We start from the raw sequence: 26,438 nt of genomic DNA on the forward strand, positions 1-26,438 counted from the left end.
CCAATTACTGGGAAATATAGAAGACATACAGAACATACATATCATTTTAAGTTTTAAAATCCTATCAATTATAACCATATACACAATGTGAGTACACTTAATGCCCCAGAACTGTATGTTTAGAAAATGGTTAAAATGGGAAATCTCACATTATATATATTTGTACCACAATTTAAAAAATTATATATATACATATAGAAGTATTTATACTTATCTTTATTTATTTATTTCAAATTTGAGACTCTAGTTGAAAACGCCTGTAGGCTGATTGAAAGAGAGCTCACAAAACCGCCGTAACAACTGACGTATGTTTCAGTTTGAATCATTAAGAAACAAAAAAATTCCTCAACAGCCAACCTAAATACCGCCCCCGAAGCCCCCTGCCTCAAACAGACCAGCAGGAGAGCAAACTCCCCCAAACACACTCAGAGATCAGGGACGCTGGCTGCCCTGGACTCAGTCCTCTCTCCCGGCCAGGCTGGTCTGTTTTGATCTCCCTCCATCCAGTCCCCGCTGCGATCAAGAGAGTGGCTTCACACAAAGCACAGGAAAGACCTTTTAACAAAAACAAACACTATCCTCTCTCGCTGTCAAGGTTATATCTTGAAATGTTTGCAAGGTTAGAGGAAGGATATGAAGATGATTTTCAACCTTAACTCCTGATTTAACAAACACGAGTCAGAGTCGGAAATGCAAGCTGACTTTCCGGGCCCCAGAGCCTTTGCACAAGTGACTGACTTTTTACTCCACAACTAATGGCTCCCAGTCCTAATGCAGAGAGAATGCTGGGCATCTTCCTTTAATTTGGCGCCTTTCATTTCTTGGTATAAGAGGAAACTTGGCTTCTAATTCCTGGTTTCAACCCACGTGACCAGGAAACCAATTCTAGAGGCTAACACAGTCACCTGTGTTATCAATTTTTTTTTTTTAAGATTTTATTGATTTATTTGACAGACAGAGATCACAATTAGGCAGAGAGGCAGGCAGGGGGTGGGGGGAGAAGCAGGCTCCCCGCTGAGCAGAGAGTCCGATGTGGGGCTTGATCCCAAAGGCAGAGGCTTTAACCCACTGAGCCACCCAGGCGCCCTACAAGACAATTCTTGAAGGTCAATTCAGGAAGTTTTCCCCGGAAGTGAATGTGAAGAGAGAGGGACAGCTAATCTGGACTGCCAGCTTCCTATGTTCCTGCATTCTACTCTGAGGCTTTCCATTTGGTCCTCACAGCAACTTGGGGACGCTGGTGTCAGTAACCGACACGGTTTTCTAGATAAAGAGGCTGAGGCTCAGGGAGAGGAGTTAGCTTGCTCAAATCAATATCCACCATAGGAGGCCCAGTCAAGATTTAAACTTAATTCTCCATGGCCTCAACGCTTTCTTCTTTTAACTATATGTTTTTCCTTCCATCAAGTGCCCATTTGTTATGGGGCAAGTCCCTCACCTTCTCCAAGCGTTTGAAACATGGAATTGTGCCCCCACACCCCAAGGCACTGGGTGAGATGGGCCTGGAATAACGCATGGAACAGGGATTTGAAAGCTAATAAACCGTAAGATTCATTTTTCTTTCTGCTACTATTTTCCTATGCGCTTGTGGGAATGGAGCGATTATATGGGTCAACGATAAAGATTTAACTGTCAAAAGTCCTACTACAAAAGGGAAAGTTACAGAGAAAATGACTTCTGGGGGAGTGTGATCATCCCAAAGGGTTGTAAGGAAACCTTAGGAACTTGAGTTTAAACAAACTTATTCTCACCAGATACATTTCCTTTAAGCAATTAGGTCACTGCATCTTATTCCCTGTTTTATTATTTTATTTTTTTAGATTTTATTTATTTATTTGACAGAGATCACAAGCAGGCAGAGAGGCAGGCAGAGAGAGAGGAAGGGAAGCTGAGCAGAGAGCCCAACGCTGGGCTCAATCCCAGGACCCTGGGATCATGACCTGAGCCGAAAGCAGAGGCTTTAACCCACTGAGCCTTAATTTAAAAATTAAAAAATTTTAATTTTTATTAAAAATTAAAAAAAAATTTATTTTTAAGTAATCTCTACATCCAACGTGGGGCTCAAACTCACAACCCCCGAGATCAAGAGTCGCGCGCTCCACCGACTGAGCCAGCCAGGTGCCCTTCTTATTCCCCGTTTTAAAAAGTTATTTTCGGAATTAATCGCCAGCTGCCCCCAGTACCATAATCAAAAGTTGCCTACTTAAAAAAAAAAAAGTTTTCTACTCTTGAATTAGAGGCTACTCTGGGGGCACCTATTAATCTTGGGGTTGTGAATTAAAGCCCTGCATTGGGGGTGCAGATTATCTAAAAATAAAATATTTTATCCTTTTTGAGAGAGAGTGAGCACTAGCTGGGGGTGGGGGTGGGGAGGGGCAGAGGGAGAGGGAGGAGCACACCCCCCACTAAGGAGGGAGCCTGATGCGGGACTGGATCCCAGAACCCCTGGGATCGTGACCTGAGCCGAAGGCAGATGTTTACCCAACCGAGGCACGCAGGCGCCCCTAAAGGTAAAATCTTTTTTAAAAAAAGAAGCTACTCTGATAAAAGACGTGCAGAATTGTTGTCTGAAGAATAGTGGTTGCCTAACTCCGTTTTCTGTCGAGTTCAGCATGGAAGCCCCCTAAGCCAGAAGAACAGCCCGTTTCCTGCTTCAACTCTGGGCTCATCACCATCAAGCCTCTCACCCTGGGGGCCGTGTCCCCCCCACAGTATCTCTGAGGTCAAGTGTTTCTTCTCCTCTCTAGCTGTTCCTCCTTCCACTGGGGTTTTGAGATGATTCCTACTTTCCGTACGAAAGCGTCACGTCCTGTGCTCCTACACCATGTCAGATGTCTCCACGTGGTCTCACGTGACTTTCTTCGGTAGCACAGCACCGGGGCAGAAAGAGGTCGCCATCAGCCCTGCAGGGAATGCGTTCTCGGTGGAACACAGTCCGGGGAGACGGCAGAAGGCGCACGGGAGTCCAGTCTGCACTGAGAAGCAACGGCAGCGGGGTGATTTATCCAAAGTGTTTTATTATTTCTTTTTTCCTGTAGGGCAATCCCACACATACCAACCTGCCAAGCGCGGAAGGGTTCGTTGAGGGGGAATAAAGAGTTTCAGGAAAACCATGAGTTAGTCTGTAAAGGTTCGCCAACACGATATAAGAAATGACGAGGGAAGAAACGTTTGAGCTGTGTTACGGACTGCACCAAGGAATACCGATTTCTAGACAAGATTCTAAATGGTCTTATCTAAAGTCATCTTGCCAATGTGAGGAACACAGCTCTTAGGGAGGCAATTCACAGTGAAGCAATCATTCCTCTCATTGTGCAGTGATATGCTGAGATGCTGTTGGTTCTCTAATAAATAATTATATGATCCACATCTAATTTCTGTGTTATAAGAAAAGGGAGAAGAGTATGCTGCCAAAGGAGGCAAGAATCCTGGCAAATGCAGGACTTTAGTTCACAGTATAATAAATTTCCCCCCTATTTATAGGAAAGCAGACATTTTAACAGCATTATCTCCATGTGGATGGGAATTCAGAAAGAAAATTAAAATACTGGAAAGGAAAGGGATTCATTTTTGGGGTAGTGCCTGTGTGAGACAGTGTAACTCAGAAACACTTCTCTTTACCCACTTTCTTTTCACTTGGGAAGGTTTCCTTAAAAAAAAGCCCTATTGGGGCGCCTGGGTGGCTCAGTGGGTTGAAGCCTCTGCCTTCAGCTCAGGTCATGATCCCAGGGTTCTGGGATGAGCCCTGCATCGGGCTCCCTGCTCAGCGGGGAGCCTGCTTCCTCCTCTCTCTGCCTGCCTCTTTGCCCGCTTGTGATCTGTTTGTCAAATAAATAAAATCTTTAAAAAAAAAAAAAAAGAAAAAGGAAAAAAAAGCAAAAAAGCCCTATTTTGTGAAATCCTTCATTTGGAAACTGCCTTCGCCACTCAGAGTGGGCTGGTTCTACATCAGATGGCAATGGTTGGAGGCTCCTAAAGCAGGCCAGAGAGAGCGAGGCCCCAACGGCGATTTGTGTGAGAGGGCCCAGGGCGGGGACAGGCACTGCAGACCACCAGGCAGACTCGCCAGGGCAGGAAGGCTTGGGAAGGAGCACAGAGCATCCCCGCTGGCCCCCACGGGATGGTCCCTCTCGGAACGCCCACTGCTCAGGCGCATCTAGCTTCTGCTTCTATCTTCAGGGTCAGAGAACTAACTTCTTCCAATTAGACCATTTTTCTTTATGTAGAACCCAGGTCTCCTCCCTCTACGGATCCTCACCCCTTCCCCCCTACCCCATAACTCAGAACACGCTTGTCTCTTGTTCATGACATGGTCCTTCCACATGATAAACCTTCTGTGGTCTAACCATCCCCAATTCAGTCCTGAAATTCTTCCATTCACACACATTTACGGAATGCCCACAATGCCCCTCACTTTGTACGGATCCTGTGCCTGTCACCACCGTCCTTCCTCTGTGGGCAGGTCCCCCTGTGAAGGAGTAGTTCCCCCACCCTGACCCCCCACTTTCGAACACATGCTGAATTCTGAAAAACAGAGCAGGAGGATCACCTCCATCCTTCCAGATAACTCTCCCAGCTCTGCGTCTTTCAGGGTACGGGACACTGGGCAGCTGGGCAACGTCCTTTGACTCTAGTTTCTGGATGTATAAATGGGGCGAATACCACCAGTTCCTACCCAACACGGACGCCGAGGTAAAGCAGCTAACAAGCACGAGGTCCCCCCACGCCTGGCACCCAGCAAGCCCTCGGGGAGCATGAGGCTTAGCAATAAGACTAATGTCAAGCTGTTGGATGACGGGACTCTGAACTTCGATAATGCCGCTTATCCTCTATGCCCCTATGCTGTTGGTTTACGCATCTGAGCTGGAAGGAGGAGCGATGTTAATGTCCGTGACATCTGAGAGACCCACAGGGTGTGCAAGGGAGGAAGGACTGGGAGAAGCAGCCACTGGCTTAAATGCTGAGCACTCTGACAATCCCGGGCTGTCGATGGGGACAAATCCAGCAGCCAGAGCTAGAGCTGCAAGAATTCAAAATAGAGGCATAGGCGGGTGCCGCGATGAACGGAGGGAGGTCCTGGGAGGTTCAGATCTTCTGACTGACGGCTCCTTACACAGCTGTTTAAAAATGCATTAGCCGATCGACCAACTCTACTTCTGTGTGGATGGCCCAAAGGATTGAAAGCAGACTCTTAAAGAGATATTTTCATACACAAGTTCACAGCAGCATTTTGTATAAGTCAAGAAGCGTAGTTAGCCAAAATGGCCACTGATGGGTGAGTGAATCGACAAAATGTAACCTCCACATACAATGGCAGAGATGTGCAAAAACACGGGTGAACCCTGACGTTACTCTGAGTAAATGACGGAGACCGAGTGTTTGCACGCCCTGACCCCCATTCATCTGCTGAAGACCGACTGTTGATGTGATCAGTGTTAGGGGACATGGGAACTTTGGGGGCAATTAAGTTGATGGAATTAGGACGGGGGGCTTTCAGGGTGATGAGGTGATCGGACCGGAACCCTCATGAATGGGATTAGTGCCCTCCTAAAACAGAAACTAGAGAGACCCCACTTCTCTTTCACCTGAGGATACAAGGAGAAGACGGCAGTGCATGACAGAGGAAGCCAGCCCCACCAGACACCTGCCCAATCCCTGACCTTCGACGTCCCAGCCTCCAAAACTGTGCGCAACGAACTTCTGTTGTTCACTGGTGACCCTGTCTGAGCTATTCCTTGCAGCAGCATGAAAGGACTGAGATGGAGAATAAGCCCATCATGAAAAAGACAAGAACTGGATGGTTTCACTTATACGAGATACACAGACCCGTCAGATTCACAGAGACAGAAAGTGGAAGGGTGGCTACCAGGGGTGGGGGTGGCGGTGGGGGGCGGCAATGGGGAGCTGGGGTTTAACGGGTGTAGAGTTTAGGCTTTGCAAGGAGCTCTGGAGATGGGGGAGGGGGTTGCACCCCAAAGTGAACGTACTTAACACTACTGAACTGTACACCCCAACATGGCAGACACGGTGAGTGACAGGTCATGTGTATTCTACAACTAAACGTATTTTACAAATATCATACATACAGGTCCAGAAAACCACAGTGAAAGACGAGAACCACGGCAGAAATGGACGAGGAAAATACTGCTCCTGATTTCACAAGCCTTAAGAAGTCGCTCAAAAGACCAAGCCCTGAATGCGTTGGCTGTCCAACCCTGCTCCCCAAAGCCCTCCTCGCTGAGGCCTGCTCCTGGAGAGTAGAGCGGAGCTTTGAGAGCACAGGCCCTGGGGCAAGGAGAGCTTGTGTCCTTGGCCACCAGCGTTGGGCAGGTGGCTCAACCCCCTTCCCCTGCGGTTTCCATATCTGGAGGGTTGCTGTGGCCAATAAACAGGACGAGTGCTGCCAAACCCTCCGCACTGGCCCGATGCACAGTGGGGGTGGGAGAAACGCCTCTCTCACGGCCACTGAGCTTACCTGAACGTCATACAGGAACCGGAAGCGGCTGCCCTTGTTGGCGGCGTCCCTCACAGCCCGAGCCAGCTCCACGGACCCCTTCCCGCCGATGGACCAGTGATAGCAGGGGACCGCATCAAAGGCTCCAGCCCTCCTGGCGAGCTCACAAACTAAGTCAATCTCGGCGCGGGTGTCGGTCCTGGTGATGAAAATGTTTGCAGTTTTGCATCTGTATCCATTTAGTGATGTTTTTAAAGAAAGACTAACCGTTTATACAGAACTTTGCTCCCTAACACTGCATTTATTTTCAACATCAAAAGTGGTTACGTTATGTTTAAATAAATCAGACTTAAAGGAAAGCATTGGGGGGGAAGAAAAGCCTCTCCAACAGGACTCAAATATTTCAAGTTGTTAAGGGTTTTATTGAGAAAATTCCATAACGTAACCCTTTGATCATCCACAGTCTTTCAGACAGAAACGCTGGGTGGAATTAAAAAAACAAATAAATAAATAAGAGCCAAGGAAAGGTTAACTCACTATATAGATTTCATTTCCCATAAACATTTGAGAGACTTCTGTTAAAATGAAACCGACCCAACCCAACCCCAACAAACAAACAGAAGGAGCAGAGTACTTCTATATAGTTTCAGATGAAGCCTTCGAAAGACCAGACTCCCTCAAGGCACCCAGAGAGTTCACAGGGTAGCCCGGCAAGAGGACCACATGCGAAGCAGCGGCTTCACTCACTTGAAGACATTCAGAGCCACGATAACGGGGACCCCGAAGAGCTGAGCAATCTGGATCTGCTTCTGGAGGTTACAGCAGCCGTCGGCCACCAGCTGGATGTTCTGGAAGGAAACCAGACCCCCATGAACGCCTCCCACCAAAGCTGCCCAACTAAGCTGGCAAGTCTACTCTGGCAGGTTCTGCTTCCACCCTGCTCCCTTTACTGTCCTAGAAGCTATGAAACAAGCCCATAAGACATGCTTTCCTCCGAGAAACGGTGGCTTACAGGGGGAGGAGGCTCAGAGGCAGAATAATTTCTGAAATCTTTCTGGGTCCGATGGTATACCGGGGTCCTGGGCCAGCCGGCTCTTCCTGCTGCTGGCTGCTGCCCGGGGCCTAAGCAATGAGCCTGCTCTCCGTGGGCCGGTAGACAGGGGGGCACAAGCCCCAGGGAGGGTGAGGAGTGTGGGTCAGCCATTCTGGGCTCAAATCCCTGGTGCCACCTGTAGGAGCTAAGAGGTACTGTCGCCAGTGAATCAAAGTCTACCCAGGAGCTGAGGAACTCAAGCGAGTGATAAAGCCAACTGCATATGCTCCAAAAGGCAGCGTCCCCTCCCCCCCTCCCCCAGCAGAAGAATACGAGGGTATGAGCTTCGTGCTTGTGTCTGTTCTGGAGACTGGGCTCCTGTTCCGATGGCTGCTCAGAGGGCAGGAAACAGTACATACACGAAGCCCACGGTCATCATTTCTTGAGAATGGAAAGTTAACTGAATGGACTTTATCCCTCGCCCACACCCCTCTCCTCCGGGATCATGAGAGACGTGGTTTTCAAGAGGCCACTGGTGGAGGGCCCATTCATGACTGAGATCCAGCGCCTAGCGCGGTTCGCTGGATTTAAACGGTTCTGTGCAGACGCCTTCGGGGCACCTGTCCTTACCTCCTCTGTGTATTCTTTCTTTAGCGGGACCCCAGCAGTTACCTGAGACAAGAAAAGGCAAAGATGAAGGGAAAAAACCCATGAGAATGCTTATTCTGATACTTGTCGCATGTAAGAGTAGCCAGGTAGGTTGAATTTCTAGCTGCTTCGGGGAAAACGCATGCGAATGAGCTCTATGGATTGCAGTGTTTGCTTCTGTAGGGGCTGAAGGACCTCCTTTCTCCCGCCCTGTCTCCTGCCCACACACCTGTACCCACCTCCAATCCCGTGCTCACCCGGCAGGTGCACGGCCCCCACTTCTGTCACTCATCTCCTGAACCCACTTCCATGGAAGCCAAATACATCCACAAGGGCATGGCCACAGTAGCGAGGAGCTCTCAGAGCACATGCCTTTTACTGAACTGCGCCCAGAAAAGCCCCAATATATTGAAAAGACTTGAGTGGATCTGACAAGGGTAACTCGCTTGGAAACCAGCAACTTGCCAATGTGTTTGCCAATCTGGGGGCTTGGTTTTCTTTTTCTTTTTTTTTTTTTAAAGATTTTATTTATTTATTTGACAGACAGATCACAAGTAGGCAGAGAAGCAGGCAGAGAGAGAGGGGGAAGCAGGCTCCCCGCTGAGCAGAGAGCCGATGCGGGGCTCGATCCCAGGACCCTGAGACCATGACCTGAGCCGAAGGCAGAGGCTTTAACCCACTGAGCCACCCAGGTGCCCCGGTTTTCTTATCTTTAAAAAAATAAATGGCGGTTAATTGGCATCGTACTAAACACTAGAGTGAAGAAGATTTATTTATTGTTACTGGGAATCCTGACCAATTTATCCTGCCCCCTTTATTTTTGCTAAAGAAAAAGACAATAAAAAAACAAAAAACAAAAAAACAAAAAAAAAACCCAGAAAACTTACTCTGATAAAGATCTGAAGGAAAAACAAATCATGGTCACTTTTCGGAAAGGTGCATTTAAAAGCACAAAATGTGTTTTTAAACGAACAACTGGCAGCCCCAGCTGAACATAAGATTCTTACTGGAAGCTTTTAAGAAACACTGATGTCTGTCTGGGCTCCACCCAGGCCAATTTAACCAGGATTTCTGGGAGTGAGACCCAGGATCAGTAACACTGAGAAACTCCCCAGGTGATTCTAACTGGAGCCAATACTGAGAACTTTCTCACTGGTGCCCATTATCCTAGCATAAAATGAGACATAATTTGAATGAAACCTGACTTACACAAGGTGTACCATCATTCTCAATAAATTCTAAATAATGTTAAAGTAATTGCCATTCCTCTTCCCTTTGGGCGGCCTATTTCTCACAACAACAACGGGGGTGGCAAGGGCGGTTTAAAGGTGGAATACTGAAGTTGAGTAAGTAATATAATTTGTAATATTAATAGATTAAAGAGAAAAACCATACCATCTCAAGAGACGAAGAAAGTCATTCAACATTTATTTAGAAAAAAACTTGACAAAATAAGGAGAGAAGCCAGTTTCCTTAATTTGATAAAAAACATACACTACAAGCCTGTAGAAAAATCGTATGTAGTGAAGAAGTATTAAACATACTCTCTTTTAGATCAGGATAATAAAAGGAGGCCCACTGTTACCACTCCTACCTAACACTGCACTGCCAGCTAGAAAGACCTGGTTAGTGACAAGAAAAAAGCACAAAGATTAGAAAGGAAGAAACAAAACTGTCATTATTTTCATACATGATTGACCACATGGAACTCTCAAGTGTCTACAGGTAAATCAGTACAATTAAGAAGACAATTTTAAAGTCACAGGGATATAATGTACAGTCTGTGACTACAGTTAATAATACTGTACTGCATACTTGAAAGTTGCTGAGAGTAGATTTTTTTTTAAGATTTTATTTATTTGAGATAGAGAGAGAGGGAGAGAGAAAGCACATGTGCACAGGCAGGGAGGGAGGGAGAAGCAGACTCCCCGCTGAGTAGGGAGCCCGCTATGGGCTCAATACCAGGACTCCGAGATCAGGACCTGAGCCGAAGGCAGACACTTAAACAACAAGCCACCCAGGGTGCCCCGAGAGTAGATCATAAAAGCCCTCGTTGCAAGAAAATTCTTGTAACTATGCATGGCGACCGATGCTAACTAGATTTGTGATCCTTTTGTAATGTCCACAAATGTCCAATCATTCTATTTGACACTTAAAACTAACGTAAGGTTTTGCGTCAATTACACCTTAATTTTAAAAAGCCAGTGGATAGGGGAGGAGTCAAGATGGCGGAGAAGTAGCAGGCTGAGACAACATCGGGTAGCAGGAGATCAGCTAGATAGCTTATCTAACCATTGTGAACACCTATAAATCCAACGGGAAATCGAAGAGAAGAAGAGCAACAATCCCAGAAACAGAAAATCGATCACTTTCTGAAAGGTAGGACCTGCGGAGAAGTGAATCCAAAGCGACGGGAAGATAGACCCCGGGGGGAGGGGCCGGCACCCGGCAAGCGGCGGAGCGACGGAGCACAAAATCGGGACTTTTAAAAGTCGGCTCCACTGGGAGACATCGCTCCAGAGGCTAAACTGGGGGGAAACCCAGGCGGGGTCAGCATAACCCCAGGTCCCGCGGGGTCACAGAAGGACTGGGGGTGTCTGAGTGCCGCAGAGCTCGCAGGTTTTAGAGCGGGGAAGCCGGCTATAGCGACAAAGCCGAGGAGTGAGCTCTAAGCCCAGGGTTACCTTGTGCCGGTCGCAGGCTGGGTGGGCTCGGAGCGCGGCCGGAGGCCACGGAGACAAAAGCGACCCGGCGCTTTTCTCCAGCTCCAACAATTGACTGCTTTCCTCGAGGCGCGACCGCAAGCCAGGGAGGCGGGGCTATTGGGCGCTTTGCTCTGAGAGTGCACTGAGGAGCGGAACCCCAAGCTCTCGGCTCCTCTGGGCCGAGAGATTGGGAGGCCGCCATCTTCATTCCCGTCCTCCGGACTCTACGGAAAGCGCTCAGGGAACAAAAGCTCCCGAAAGCGAACCCGAGCGGATTACTTAGCCTGGCCCCTGGCAAGGGCGGTGCAATTCCGCCTGCGGCAAAGACACTTGAGAATCACTACAACAGGCCCCTCCCCCAGAAGATCAACAAGAAACCATCCAAAACCAACTTCAGTCACCAAGAACAGCGGAATTCCACAGCAGGAGAAAGCAAATCCTACCTGGACAAAATGACAAGGCGGAAAAACTCACCTCAAAAAAAAGAACAAGAGGCCGTACCGAAGGCTGGAGACCTAATCAATACAGACATAGGTAGCATGACAGATCTAGAGTTCAGAATGACAATTCTCAAGGTTCTAGCCGGGCTCGAAAAAGGCATAGAAGATATTAGAGAAACCCTCTCCGGAGAGATAAAAGCCCTTTCTGGAGAAATAAAAGAACTAAAATCTAACCAAGTTGAAATCAAAAAAGCTATTCATGAGGTGCAATCAAAAATGGAAGCTCTCACTGCCAGGATAAATGAGGCAGAAGAAAGAATTAGTGACATAGAAGACCAAATGACAGAGAATAAAGAAGCTGAGCAAAAGAGAGACAAACAACTACTGGAACACGAGGAGAGGATTCGAGAGATAAGTGACACCATAAGACGACACAACATTAGAATAATTGGGATTCCAGAAGAAGAAGAAAGAGAGAGGGGAGCAGAAGGTATATTGGAGACAATTATTGGAGAGAATTTCCCTAATATGGCAAAGGGAACAAACATCAAAATCCAGGAGATGCTAAGAACGCCCCTCAAAATCAATAAAAATAGGTCCACACCTCGTCACCTGACAGTAAAATTTACAAGTCTTAGCGACAAAGAGAAAATCCTGAAAGCAGCCCGGGAAAAGAAGTCGGTAACATACAAGGGTAAAAACATTAGATTGGCAGCGGACCTATCCACAGAGACCTGGCAGGCCAGAAAAAACTGGCATGATATATTCAGAGCACTAAACGAGAAAAACATGCAGCCAAGAATACTATATCCGGCTAGGCTATCATTGAAAATAGAAGGAGAGATAAAGAGCTTCCAGGACAAACAAAAGCTGAAAGAATTTGCAAACACCAAACCAGCTCTACAGGAAATATTGAAAGGGGTCCTCTAAGCAAAGAGAGACCCTAAAAGTAGTAGATCAGAAAGAAACAGAAACAATATACAGTAACAATCATCTTACAGGCAATACAATGGCACTAAATTCATATCTCTCAATAGTTACCCTGAATGTTAATGGGCTAAATGCCCCAATCAAAAGACACAGGGTATCAGAATGGATAAAAAAACAAAACCCATCCATATGCTGCCTACAAGAAACTCATTTTAGACCCGAAGACACCTCCAGATTTAAAGTGAGGGGGTGGAAAACAATGTACCATGCTAATGGACATCAGAAGAAAGCTGGGGTGGCAATCCTTATATCAGATCAATTAGATTTTAAGCCAAAGACTATAATAAGAGATGAGGAAGGACACTATATCATACTCAAAGGGTCTGTCCAACAAGAAGATCTAACAATCTTAAATATCTATGCCCCTAACATGGGAGCAGCCAACTATATAAACCAATTAATAACAAAATCAAAGAAATACATCAACAGTAATACAATAATAGCAGGGGACTTTAACACTCCCCTCACTGAAATGGACAGATCATCTAAGCAAAAGATCAACAAGGAAATAAAGGCCTTAAATGACACACTGGACCAGATGGACATCACAGATATATTCAGAACATTCCATCCCAAAGCAACAGAATATACATTCTTCTCTAGTGCACATGGAACATTCTCCAGAATAGACCACATCCTGGGTCATAAATCAGGTCTCAATCGGTACCAAAAGATCGAGATCATTCCCTGCATATTTTCAGACCACAATGCTCTGAAGCTCGAACTCAATCACAAGAGGAAATTTGGAAAGAACGCAAATACATGGAGACTAAACAGCATCCTTCTAAAAAATGAATGGGTCAACCAGGAAATTAAAGAAGAATTGAAAAAATTCATGGAAACAAATGATAATGAAAACACAACAGTTCAAAATCTGTGGGACACAACAAAGGCAGTCCTGAGAGGAAAATATATAGCAGTGCAAGCCTTTCTCAAGAAACAAGAAAGGTCTCAAATACACAACCTAACCCTACACCTAAAGGAGCTGGAGAGAGAACAACAAAGAAAGCCTAAACCCAGCAGGAGAAGAGAAATCATAAAGATCAGAGCAGAAATCAATGAAATAGAAACTAAAAAAACAATAGAACAAATCAACAAAACTAGGAGCTGGTTCTTTGAAAGAATTAATAAGATTGATAAGCCCCTGGCCAGACTTATCAAAAAGAAAAGAGAAAGGACGCAAATAAATAAAATCATCAATGAAAGAGGAGAGATCACAACCAACACCAAAGAAATACAAACAATTATAAGAACATACTACGAGCAACTCTATGGCAACAAATTTGACAACCTGGAAGAAATGGATACATTTCTAGAGATGTATAAACTACCACAACTGAACCAGGAAGAAATAGATAACCTGAACAGACCCATAACCAGTAAGGAGATTGAAACAGTCATCAAAAATCTCCAAACAAACAAAAGTCCAGGACCAGACGGCTTCCCAGGGGAATTCTACCAAACATTTAAAGAAGAATTAATTCCTATTCTCCTGAAACTGTTCCAAAAAATAGAAATGGAAGGAAAACTTCCAAACTCATTCTATGAGGCCAGCATCACCTTGATCCCAAAACCAGACAAGGATCCCACCAAAAAAGAGAATTACAGACCAATATCCTTGATGAACACAGATGCGAAAATTCTCACCAAAATACTGGCCAATAGGATCCAACAGTACATTAAAAGGATTATTCACCACGACCAAGTGGGATTTATTCCAGGGCTGCAAGGTTGGTTCAACATCCGCAAATCCATCAATGTGATACAATACATTAATAAAAGAAAGAGTAAGAACCATATGATACTCTCAATAGATGCTGAAAAAGCATTTGACAAAGTGCAGCATCCCTTCCTGATTAAAACTCTTCAAAGTGTAGGGATAGAAGGCACATACCTCAATATTATCAAAGCCATCTATGAAAAACCCACCGCAAATATCATTCTCAATGGAGAAAAACTGAAAGCTTTTCCGCTAAGGTCAGGAACACGGCAGGGATGTCCGTTATCACCACTGCTGTTCAACATAGTACTAGAAGTCCTAGCCTCAGCAATCAGACAACAAAAAGAAATTAAAGGCATCCAAATCGGCAAAGAAGAAGTCAAACTATCACTCTTTGCAGATTATATGATACTATATGTGGAAAACCCAAAAGGCTCCACTCCAAAACTGCTAGAACTTATACAGGAATTCAGTAAAGTGTCAGGATATAAAGTCAATGCACAGAAATCAGTCGCATTTCTTTACACTAACAACAAGACAGAAGAAAGAGAAATTGAGGAGTCAGTCCCATTTACAATCGTACCCAAAACCATAAGATACCTAGGAATAAATCTAACCAAAGAGGCAAAGAATCTATACTCAGAAAACTATAAAGTACTCATGAAAGAAATTGAGGAAGACACAAAGAAATGGAAAAATATTCCATGCTCATGGATTGGAAGAACAAATATTGTGAAAATGTCTATTTTACCTAAAGCAATCTACACATTTAATGCAATCCCTATCAAAATCCCATCCATTTTTTTTAAAGAAATAGAACAAATAATCCTAAAATTTATATGGAACCAGAAAAGACCTCGAATAGCCAAAGGAATATTGAAAAAGAAAGCCAAAGTCGGTGGTATCACAATTCCAGACTTCAAGCTCTATTACAAAGCTGTCATCATCAAGACAGTATGGTACTGGCACAAAAACAGACATATAGACCAATGGAACAGAATAGAGAGCCCAGAAATAGACCCTCAACTCTATGGTCAACTAATCTTCGACAAAGCAGGAAAGAATATCCAATGGAAAAAAGACAGCCTCTTCAACAAATGGTGCTGGGAAAATTGGACAGCCACATGCAGAAAAATGAAATTGGACTATTTCCTTACACCACACACGAAAATAGACTCAAAGTGGATGAAGGACCTCAATGTGCGAAAGGAATCTATCAAAATCCTTGAGGAGAATGCAGGCAGCAACCTCTTTGACCTCCACCGCAGCAACTTCTTCCTAGGAACATCGCCAAAGGCAACAGAAGCAAGGGCAAAAATGAACTATTGGGATTTCATCAAGATCAAAAGCTTTTGCACAGCAAAGGAAACAGTTAACAAAACCAAAAGACAACTGACAGAATGGGAGAAGATATTTGCAAACGACATATCAGATAAAGGGCTCATATCCAAAATCTATAAAGAGCTTATCAAACTCAATACCCAAAGAACAAATAATCCAGTCAAGAAATGGGCAGAGGACATGAACAGACATTTCTGCAAGGAAGACATCCAGATGGCCAACAGACACATGAAAAAATGCTCCACATCACTCGGCATCAGGGAAATACAAATCAAAACCACAATGAGATACCACCTCACACCAGTCAGAATGGCTAAAATTAACAAGTCAAGAAATGACAGATGCTGGCGAGGATGCGGAGAGAGGGGAACCCTCCTACACTGTTGGTGGGAATGCAAGCTGGTGCAACCACTCTGGAAAACAGTGTGGAGGTTCCTCAAAAAACTGAAAATAGAGCTACCCTACGACCCAGCAATTGCACTCCTGGGTATATATCCTAAAGATACAAACGTGGTGCTCCGAAGGGGCACGTGCACCCGAATGTTTATAGCAGCAATGTCCACAATAGCCAAACTGTGGAAAGCGCCTAGATGTCCATCAACAGATGAATGGATAAAGAAGATGTGGTATATATACACAATGGAATACTATGCAGCCATCAAAAGACATGAAATCTTGCCATTTGCGACGACGTGGATGGAACTAGAGGGTATCATGCTTAGCGAAATAAGTCAATCGGAGAAATATAACTATCATATGATCTCTTTGATATGAGGAAGTGGAGATGCAAGGTGGGGGGGTTTGGGGGGAGGTAGGAAAAGAAAAAATGAAAAGATGGGATTGGGAGGGAGACAAACCATAAAAGACTCAATCTCAAGAAACAGACTGAGGGTTGCGGGGGGGGAAGGGGGATGGGAGAGGGTGGTGGGGAAATGGACATTGGGGAGGGTATGTGCTATGATGAGTGCTGTGAAATGTGTAAACCAGACGATTCACAGACCTGTACCCCTGGGGATAAAAATACATTATATGTTTATTAAAATAAAAAAATTAAAAAAAAAAAGCCAGTGGATATAAAAACAATATATAAGAATCCATAAGCAACCTGTTACACTATAAAAAAATGTAAAGTACACAGTAACGAATCCATAAAAAGAGAAGCCCTTTGTGAAATAAACTGTAAGACGTTACTAAAATACACTGAAAAAGACCCAAATCAGTGAAGAGGCATCCCATGATCTTAGATGGCAACCCGTCAAATATCCTATTGGCACAATGCCCTTCCAGTAAAAATGCTGAGAAGATTCTTTATGGAGGTTGATGAGCTGATTCTAAAATACATATGGAAGTCAAAAGGACCGATACCAGGCCAGGCGTCCATGCAGAAACAGAACACCCGGGTGTGGAGTTTGCCATAAAGGCTACCAGTGCGGCACAGGCACAATGATATGTGAACAGACAAGCGGAGCTGAAGAGAGATCCCAGAAAAAGACCTACACATGTATCACCAAGTAGGCATAAAGATCAGACAGAAGGAGGGCCTGTTTAAATAAACAGTACTAGACCAACTTGTTATTAATATATATAAAAAAAAGAAAGAAAAGAAGATCTGGTGATTGCCCCGTCCATGAACAGCAGTAGCAACGGACAGGATGGCTAATTTCAGATATCAGTTCGTGCCACAGGGTAGCAGACAGTTGGCCTAACATTATTCAGAGTGTTTCTGTGGGGTGTTTTGGGGGTTTATTCTCTTAAATTAGTGGACTCGGAGTAAAACTGATCCATGCCCTGCCTTTCTGTCCCACCCACACCACATGGCTAGTCTGTATCCAGTCCGTTGAAGGCCATTAGGCCTTCTATTCTTCTATTCTTCTATTAGAGAAGAAAAAGATTCTGTGCGAGAGAAATTCTCCAGCGGACTGCCTTCAGAGTGGGACTGGAATTGGAAAGTAAGCCCTCCTAAAGCTCTAGCCTGGTGAGCCGCTCTGTAGATTTTGGCCTTGTCAGCCTCCACAGACTGACAATGTGTGAGCCAATTCCTTACCATAAATCTCTTTTGGCATGGATACACAGTGTATTGGTTCTTAATACCATGTATTTAAAGAATTAATTGTAAAGGATATCAAGGATCCATCAGTATAACAATATTAGTTCCTACACTGCAGCACGAATGGTCAGCACTTTGGAAGACAGGATATAAATTTAAAATTATTGGGGCTAAAATGGGCAAGTTCAAGGAGGACAGGATTTTCCACTGCACAAATTATGGAAAAAAAACAAGCTGGATAAACATAAGAGGCCGCTATGGTTATTTGTGTAATGATATCCAAAGGAAGTAGAAATTATAATGGATCAAAAACATTACCACAGAGTTGTTTCAAGTAAGAAGGAAAGACACTGAGATGGATAATACAGAGTATAGGATTAAGAAGATGAAAGTTCATTTATTATTTAGTTGTTGAAAACATTTCCTGGATACAGACTCTGCCAGGCATTAGGGATACACACATTAATAAGACATAGGCCCTTATCTCAAGGAATTTAGAGTAGAGAAGAGAGACATACACAGAGACAGTCATTAAACAGTACAATGGGGAAGGCTCTTCTGGAGCTCGGGAGAGGGATACTAAGCTCTGCCAGGCTTCCCGATCCTTTCTTTTTATCATCCTCTGCCCAGATCTGTGCCTACCCCTTGTGAGTCCTGTTACAATCACTGGGCTGGAAACATGATGTGAAGTAGAAGGTGTACAGAAGAGTAAGGTCAGAGGGAAAAGCAACCACTATAAAACAAGCACATACATTAAGATGAACTAAAACAGGATTATAAATCATGTAGAGAATTTTTATGAGACAGACAGAAGTATGGAAAAACACTTGACTAGAACTCAGGAGACCTTGAGTCTGGTTAGTCCCCTAAGAAGATGGATGATACGAAACAAATCAGTGAATCCTCCTCTTAGCTTAGTCATTTCATCTTTACAAAGACTGAGCCAGACTCAATCTCTAAGCCCTTTCCAGTATCAAAACCCTTTGGTTTTAGAACATTCAGGGTGCAAAACAGTGAGGGAGAATTTCAAATGCATTGTATGGAAGCAGAAATAGTTTTTGGAAAACGGAAATTGGTATACAGATTCAAAATCTGAGGTTCAGGAGTCACTGTAGCAACAAATGGTGTTTTGAACAAACTCAGAATTCCTCAGGATCGACTGCTTAATAATACACATTTTGTCAATCTTACATTTGAATTAATGATGAAGCTTTAGCCGACAATGAACTACCAAAGTGTTCCATTATTACTAGTGGATTTGGGATTCAATGTTTACCCTTCATTAACGCTCAGCTCTGCCTGGTGGACAGAGAAAGGAATTTGGATCAAAACCTTAGACTTCAGATCTCGGCAGGCCTAGTCACACTGCTCACATTCTCCAAACTGGTTGAACCTCAAATCCCTTCTCTATAAAATGGCATAAAATAACGTCAGACTCTCCTAGGACAAAGAATTGCTAAAATGATTATACAATGCCCATCAGAGACGTATTTCATGATGGTGAAATTGTTACTTGTTCCTGCTACGTAATAATCATGGATTATGTGACTTTTGTATACACAGTATTACTAATTAAGCAATCTGATTTGGTAGTTTGTCTAATGTAACAACAGTATAAATAATAACGACACCCCAACTTAATTTTATTTCAAAGATGAAGTATGTTACTCAGTATAACATTTCTTATTCTCCCTTTGAAAAAAAAACTAAAACCGAAAAAAGAAAAAAATTTTCTTTCAAATGGGTGTGAATTATGTATATAAGGAAGGTTAATATCAAAAGTCTGTTAAAAGAAATGTTAAAACAGGGTGTCTTTTCCAAGCAAAGCTCTTTTAGAAATAATTCAGGGCCATAACAGAGCTATAAAACAAAATCAGAATAAGCAGAAACAGAAGGAAAATGGCTCTGGAGGAAATCTGATGAGACAGTGCAGTGAACCAAAAAAACTGTGTGTACGAACACTAACAAGCCTCACCCACAAAAGAAATCACGCTAATCCTTATGTTCTCTGCTCAGGAACAAGAGCTTCCAGCCTCCCGCCACCATGCGGTTATAAAATGTTGACCTGAGTTTCAGGTATAAATCTTAGGACTAAAAAGGTGGTCACATTCTGCTCCTTCCCAAAATGCTGCTTCGAAATGATGGTGTGAGAGTCCCTGTTTACTTGAATTCACCAAACGGCCAGAGCCTTACAAGGGTGATTTGTAAAAAAGGAGACATATAAAAATACCGCAGCTATGGAGCAGGTCTGAAGTTTTCGAAAGCGAAATTCTGCTTCATCTGAATTTTAAAACGTGTTTTACTGGGAAGGAAGCAGGGGACTTACACTCGGCCCGCCTCCGTGCATCTTCAGAGCTCGCACCGTCGCCACCAGCACAACCGCGTTGGGCACCAGGCCAGATGCTCGGCACTTGATGTTGAAAAATTTCTCCATCCCAATATCCGCACCAAAGCCAGCTTCCGTTACTGTGGAGAATCAAGGTGGAAACTTGCTATCAGCTTCTCAAAACAAGAGCAGGTTTTGACAGTCACCGGTATGACTCGGGTTCAAAGGACAGCTGAAGTGGCCACCACCTCCAGGCTGCTCCCCCGCATCGCATCTTGTTCCTACACAACGGTACACGGATTCTCCCGTAGTCACAGAAAACCTTCCACTTCCCTACGCTCTCTAAAAAGATGGCTCTCCACTCTGCTTTAGGCCACCATGCCTGAAGGATTCATTGCCAAGGGCAAGATTCTTCTTCCGGTATGGCCACCCAAAGCAAAGCATTTACCACAGGTGGGACTGTCAACTGTTTAATTCTGTTCCAGATTGTATCAAAGGACATTGTTAGCACGATTACCGTCGAAGATCCTTTTTACTTTTTTACAACATGCACAGAATCGTTGATTCAATGCCACCTGGTCATTTCTGTCCATTGACAAAATTCAAGTTAGTTGAGTGGCTTAAGATGAATCATCAGGCTTGATCAGACAGCGTCCTTCTTGCATAAGCACAGATGACAGTCACCTTCAGCCAGGCCCTCCTCTGCCCCAAATTGCTAGAGATGGTCCTGTGGAGGCAGCTGAGAGAGCACGTAACTTTGCCTTCCCACACATTTTAACAAGAATGCAGAAAATAAAATCGTGAAGTGTCGCATAATAATTTCGAATTCTAAGTACATCAGCCCATCATTCTAATTCTAATTATGGTTTCCTTTACGTACTTCATCTGCTTGTAAATTCTTACACAATAGGTAATTTTGTAGTTTGCCCCTTTACTTTAAAATTTTCAGAGTTTTCTTCCTGTATTACAAGCTTTCGAAATTTATGATCTTAAGTGGCAGCTTATAACTTTTTCTTTTCTTTTTTTTTTTTTTTAGTTTATAACTTTGTTAGGTGGATGTATCAAGATTTACAAAATTGTTCCCCCTGCTATTAGACATTTGGGTTGTTTCCAATATAAATAATGCTGCAAAATATCTGTGCAGATGAGATTTTACCTCTTTCAAATTATATTCTTGGACTAAATTCCCAAGGGTGAGAGAACGGTGCCAGAGGATGTAAAACATTTTTATGACTGCTGATATGCTTTTGACACATTGAAAAATATTTCTCTAAAAATACTCAATTTGGAATGAATTTAGCTATAAAGTCACTATGTCCTTTATTTTATTTTCTTCGAGTAAGTGATACAGCAGAACGAGCCTTCCTTTTTACCACTATTTGGGACAATTCTAGTGATTTGATCAGTGGTGGTCAAAACCAGAGAAGATCACGGACAGTAACAATCCCTATCTCAGGGGTCCCCTGGGAAAAGCCGTGGTGACTTTAGCATGGGAGTGGTACAGTGGCCCACAGAAGAGGGATGTTCAGTTGGTTTTGTCAAAGGTCATTACAGAGTGGGCTCCCAGAAGAGGAACGGTGACCACTCTCCTGGTTAGTATCAGACAGACTGGATCCAGTCCGGACAGCTGTGCACACGAGCTGTCAGCTGAACAGTGACAAGCAGCAAGTGAAGGCTGGTGAGTTAACCTACTAGAATCTCAATGTCCTCATCTGACTTGCTGGCGGATTTAAGCGAGATAACACATGTCAAGTACTTTGTTACTGCCTTATGGTGGGTAGCAGGCACTCACAAAAATGGTCCGCATCACTGTTAACAAGAGAACAATTCTCCCACTTGCTAGAAATCATACTCTATTCTTAAGCATTCGGCGAATTCCTGCTACGCCCAGGCATTTTGCTCAGGGGGTAGTGGCCCAGGATCAGGGTCCCTAACGTGAAGCACTCCAGAGAGCTGAGGGGAGAGACTGTCTGCTATTGGACGGGAGGGAAGGGGGGTGCGGTGCGGGGAGGGATGGAGGCTGTGGGGAGGGTTGGAGAATGGGGATGATGGGAGTCAGGCTCTGAGGGACACAGGATCTCTCCAAGCAGAGAAGTAAGGAGTTGGGGGTGGAGGGAGGGAGGTTAGGGAGGAGTGAAAGGATTCACAGGTAAAGGAGAGAGCAAGAGCAGAATCGGTTTGGGAAGAGAAGAGAAACGATCCACGACGACCGGAGGAGTCCGTTACCTCAACCAACACGACCTGTTCTCTGGGCCGATCAGCTCTGAGGGGCAGGGATTCAAGCAGCAAGTGTGTGTGTGTGTGTGTTCTCAACGCTGTTATACTGGAGAAACTGCTCGGTGTTGCTACACAGATGACTGTGTGCGGTGTTTGATCAAGGTCTTTCCAGCCGGACGCCTGTTTCCACTTGAAGCTCCTGTATTAGACCAAGCTCCAAGGGGAAAGGGGTCGCGTCTGTGTGAGACACTGACACTGCACGGCATCCAGTAGGCACCGATGAACCTGTGCATCTCTAAAACAAATAAAACAAAAAGGCAGCGGGAGGACAGCAAAGTTTTCTAACACTTGGCCACAACTATATGAAGAGCACCGTTCATTGAAAATCCTTTCATTCTCCTGAAACGCTGCAAGCTCACTTCAAAAACCACCTCTTCCCTTCCTTAAACTTCACCATGTGGTGGCCACGCTCTCCTCCCTTCAACAGCTCATTACTGCCTCAAGGAAAACATCCAAGTTCCTTATCATTAAAACTAAGGCCACCCCGATGTAACCTCAAGTACACGCCTACGTACACGTTCACTCTGCCTACAATGTGGTTCCTCACTAAGATCGAGTTTCCTGCAGAGCTCGCACGTACTGCGCTTGTCATCTCCGAGCCTCCTCCAGATGGGAACGACGGGAACGTTCCTCTCTTCTTCAACTCACTGCCTAAGCCTCGGCTCAGACGTTCCAGAAGCTGGCCTGGATCCTCTCCGGGAGAGCTGGCTGGCCCTCTGGTTTGCTCCTTTACCGTGCTCTCACCTCTCTCTGCATGTGGCATCCCAATTAGATTTATGTGGCCTCTCCCACTCAGAGGCCAGGGACCATGTCCTACTCAGCTCTGTACGTCCAGTGCCTGTCACAGTACCGGGTGCACACGAAGGAATGAATGATCAGAGATGTGAAGAAACCAGCAGAGTGTGATTCAGAGCCCGAGGTGATCGAGTCCCGGCCATCGTTCAGGGGAGACAGGTGGACACAAACAATAAAATTAAACAATGAAAAATGTTTTCCTATCACCCTATCACGCTTCCTTTTTCCCTACAGTAGCAAAACAGGCTTAACAAAAGGTATAAATGTCATCACAGATAAAGGTATGACCATTGCAGATGGCTAAACGGGACAGCTAAGCCTAATTCCGTATTTGAAGAGACAAACTGAAAAAAAAAAAAAAAAGTAGTAACAAAGAGCTGCAGTTGGGGAAGGAAACAGGATACAATAATAGAGGTCCAGGGGCTATGGCTTCCAAATGCAAAGGAAATATGGAGGCAAATAATGTGTAGAAAACAGAAGAAAGTGCCAGATTCTCACACTTCGCACGAAATACAGCATGGAATCATTTCTCTGTTATTTGTTTTTGAACACTGGGCTGCTAAGGAAAACAGAGCATGGAGAAAGTGTGCTGGTGCACAATCGTTAATCACACATGTAAGCACCACTTCATAGGGGACAGCCACACGGGTCGGCTTGGGAACAGACTGTGCGCAGTGCTGTGTGTCTGTGTCTTGTGAATCTGTGGGTTTAGAAGTGAGCAGGGGACAAGACACTCTCACTGATAGGTTCTGGTTCCCAGACGCTCCCTGACAATGGTCAGCAGAGCACCCTGTAAGCTAAGCGCTCCCAGTCATCGGAAATAAGCAATTGAGTACTTACCCTATTTACTGCTTTTGATAAATTTCAAAGGACGTGCACACTTGAGAATTACTGACTGTTGATCTTAATAGGCACCTGTGCTTGAGTCACGAAGCAAGGATACGTACTACGACTTTGCATTCTTGAAAAGCATGTAATGGAGCCCTCTGAAAGTGGCATATTTAAAAAGGCTTGCAGGAAAATGCGTATGCCACAATTATTTGTCCTGGCAATCTCTTTGGGGGTGGGGGGGGTGCGGAGGTCACAGCTATTCACCTGACAGCAGGATGGAAAACAGGAAACTGATACTCTTCTGTGTAAGCACAGAGGCTGTTAGGTCGTGATTTGGAAGCAAGACTTGACTCCAACTTTATAACCCAAAATCTGTTCAGAAAGGAAGTGTCAGCGGGTCTGCGTTGGGAAGGGACTAGCTGTTTGGACAAAACCTGTGAGCGCTTTCGCAGGAAACAGAGCTCAGGGTTCAGGTGGAGCGTGAAAACCAACACCGCACAACCAGGCACCTGCCTCCCACACTGCTCCTCGAGGGTGCCCTGAGCCAAACTGGATGAACTGAGCAGAAATGACAATAAAACATGACTGGCGGGCACCTATCGAGTCAATGAAATTCTTCGATGAGGCAGAGAGATGATTTTTCTATGTCAAATTACCTATCATGTGTCCAGTTTGCAGTACACAATGCACTGAAGATTTTCATCACAATGAGGACGGGGATAAGCAAGCACCAATCAGCTGACTTACGAGGAAAAAAAAAGCATTTACATTACCACCTCATGGGGAGACCTAAAAATTACGGGCTCATAAAATTCTAGAGCTCTGAGGGAAGGCGCCTGGCCAGTTACCTTCCTGAGATGGTGTCCTGGGTCCCTTGGATGCTCAGCTCAGGGCTCTCTTCCGCATTACATGCTTTCTGTCCCTTGACATTCTATTTAAAAGCACTTTTAATTAAACACATGCATCTCAGCATTAAGGAAAAGCCACCATTTTTTTCTCATCTAACAATTACTGAACCTCTCTTATGTCGCCTAGCCCTTAAGTACTCCTGTATGTACTCCTGTCTTCATTTAGGGAGGAAACAAAGTCCATTTTTAACATGACAAGCAGAAATATGAATCGCCTCATTAAAAAGGAACATCTTTCTGACTGTCCCCATTGTACTTTTTCTTGCTTGAATTCCGTCTGGTATTTAAAATTTTTTACTTATTTATCAGTACATAATAAATTTGAATTCATGTCTGTTTCACATTTACTTCTTTTAAGAAAAATTTTTCATTTAAATTCAATTCAGTGGTCATATACTGCATTATTAGTTTCATGGGGCATGCCCTGACTTCGGTCCGTGCTTTAGTACATTTATTGAGCCCGTTGCTATGGAATCACAAACCTTAAGGACAGACCAGTGGTTCTCTAATGCGGGCAGATTCTGCCCCCATTCCCCCTCCCCCCACCCCGGACGTTTGGCAATGTCCACAGTCATTTTCGGTTGTTGTCACTGGCATCTAGGAAGTAGAAGCCAGGGTTGCTGCGCAGCAGCCTCAACAACTCCCCTCTAAAAAAACCAAAAACCAGAATTATCCACTAAAATACCAACAGAGGTCAATACTGCTGTGGTTCAAGCATGATGAAGGAGCCTTAAACAGTCTAGATCCTCATTCCTGAGAACGTTACAAATGCAGCAGATGCCGGAATAGAAAATTATGTAAAAGCTGTTATGCTAACGATACCCTTACATCCCGTAAGTTCCTGAAATAGGACAGTTATAGTAAAATTTCTGCGTGTTCACTCCGCCATGGCCATTCCTAGAGATGGAAAGTAGCGAGGGCCTCACCGGGGGGTGCGGCACTCACTCTGCGAAAGAGAAGGGACGGATGGATACCCAAAAAAATTCAGTATGGAACAACACAGGCGGGAGCCATAGTCAGTCTTTCTGCCAAGAAGGAACACATACGACGGGGAAACCTATTCTAATTAGAGACCGGGCATGGGGAAAGCACAGAACTAACGTTCACTAAGCACCGCCTATGTGTCAGGCAACATACTGGATGTTGTCTGTCTTGTTTCACTCTTTAACACCTGCGAGGGATCTTTACCTGCCACAAATGGCTCGTAAGGCTAAGGGTAAGCCATCCTTCCCAAGCTCACACGGCTACGAGGGATAGAGCTCGGGCTGAAGCCAAGGCCCATCCGATGGCAGTCTGTGCCAGTGTCCCCGCCCTGCTGTCCTGTCCCCGAGCCAACTAAACACAAGCTTTCCTTTCCTCCAGCTGAACCGCGTGGTAGGTTCTGCTTCCACTGAAAATCTTGACACCTTGTACTTCATTATTTTGGTAGACGAAACGCAGCTCTGAATTCTTTGCCTGAACTCTGACAGGTGCACCCAGACTTGTTTTCTCACCGCAATATGGATCTGCTGTGACAACATCTGGAGTTTTCTTCATTACGACATGCATTTGTTTCTTTCTTAAACTGAATTCATAAATTTGTTTTCTTTCTTGGAGCAAATAATCTAGGGACTAAGAATCATAATCCTCGCTTACTTCTTGGTCTATGTGCCAAGAGGGCCAAGTCCTAGGCAGCAGTGGGGAGTACACGGGGACAACAAGGAAAGAGCTCCCAGAGACGAAGCTCCCAGGACCAGTTCCACTGGGCTTGGTACCCAACGCAGCACCGGGCCACAGCAGAGAACACTCCCTCGGCCACTTGGCCTCCTGAAAAGCAAACGGCCCTCTTCTGCTGGGAGAGTCAGACCCTAGCCTTGACTTCCCAGCTTCCTCCAGCCAGGCATCTGCCTTCCCAGGACTGGAGGGGGACACGAATGACCCCCA

General features: G+C 44.7%; 1 protein-coding gene across 1 annotated transcript in view; it reads right to left on the reverse strand.

Annotated features, from left to right (window-relative positions):
- The window catches only part of MTHFD1L (methylenetetrahydrofolate dehydrogenase (NADP+ dependent) 1 like), a gene marked incomplete at its 5' end in the record, with an annotated part of 183,587 nt that overhangs the window by 55,510 nt on the left and 101,639 nt on the right, over window positions 1-26,438 (reverse strand). Inside the window, 4 exons of the mRNA XM_080805521.1 lie at window positions 6,476-6,653; window positions 7,202-7,302; window positions 8,118-8,159; window positions 19,705-19,844. Coding sequence (XP_080661647.1) covers window positions 6,476-6,653; window positions 7,202-7,302; window positions 8,118-8,159; window positions 19,705-19,844 — 461 coding nt within the window. The remainder of the gene's footprint in view (window positions 1-6,475; window positions 6,654-7,201; window positions 7,303-8,117; window positions 8,160-19,704; window positions 19,845-26,438) is intronic.

This window comes from Martes martes, assembly GCF_963455335.1.
Source record: "Martes martes genome assembly, chromosome: 6".
Taxonomy (NCBI): Eukaryota; Metazoa; Chordata; class Mammalia; order Carnivora; family Mustelidae; genus Martes; species Martes martes.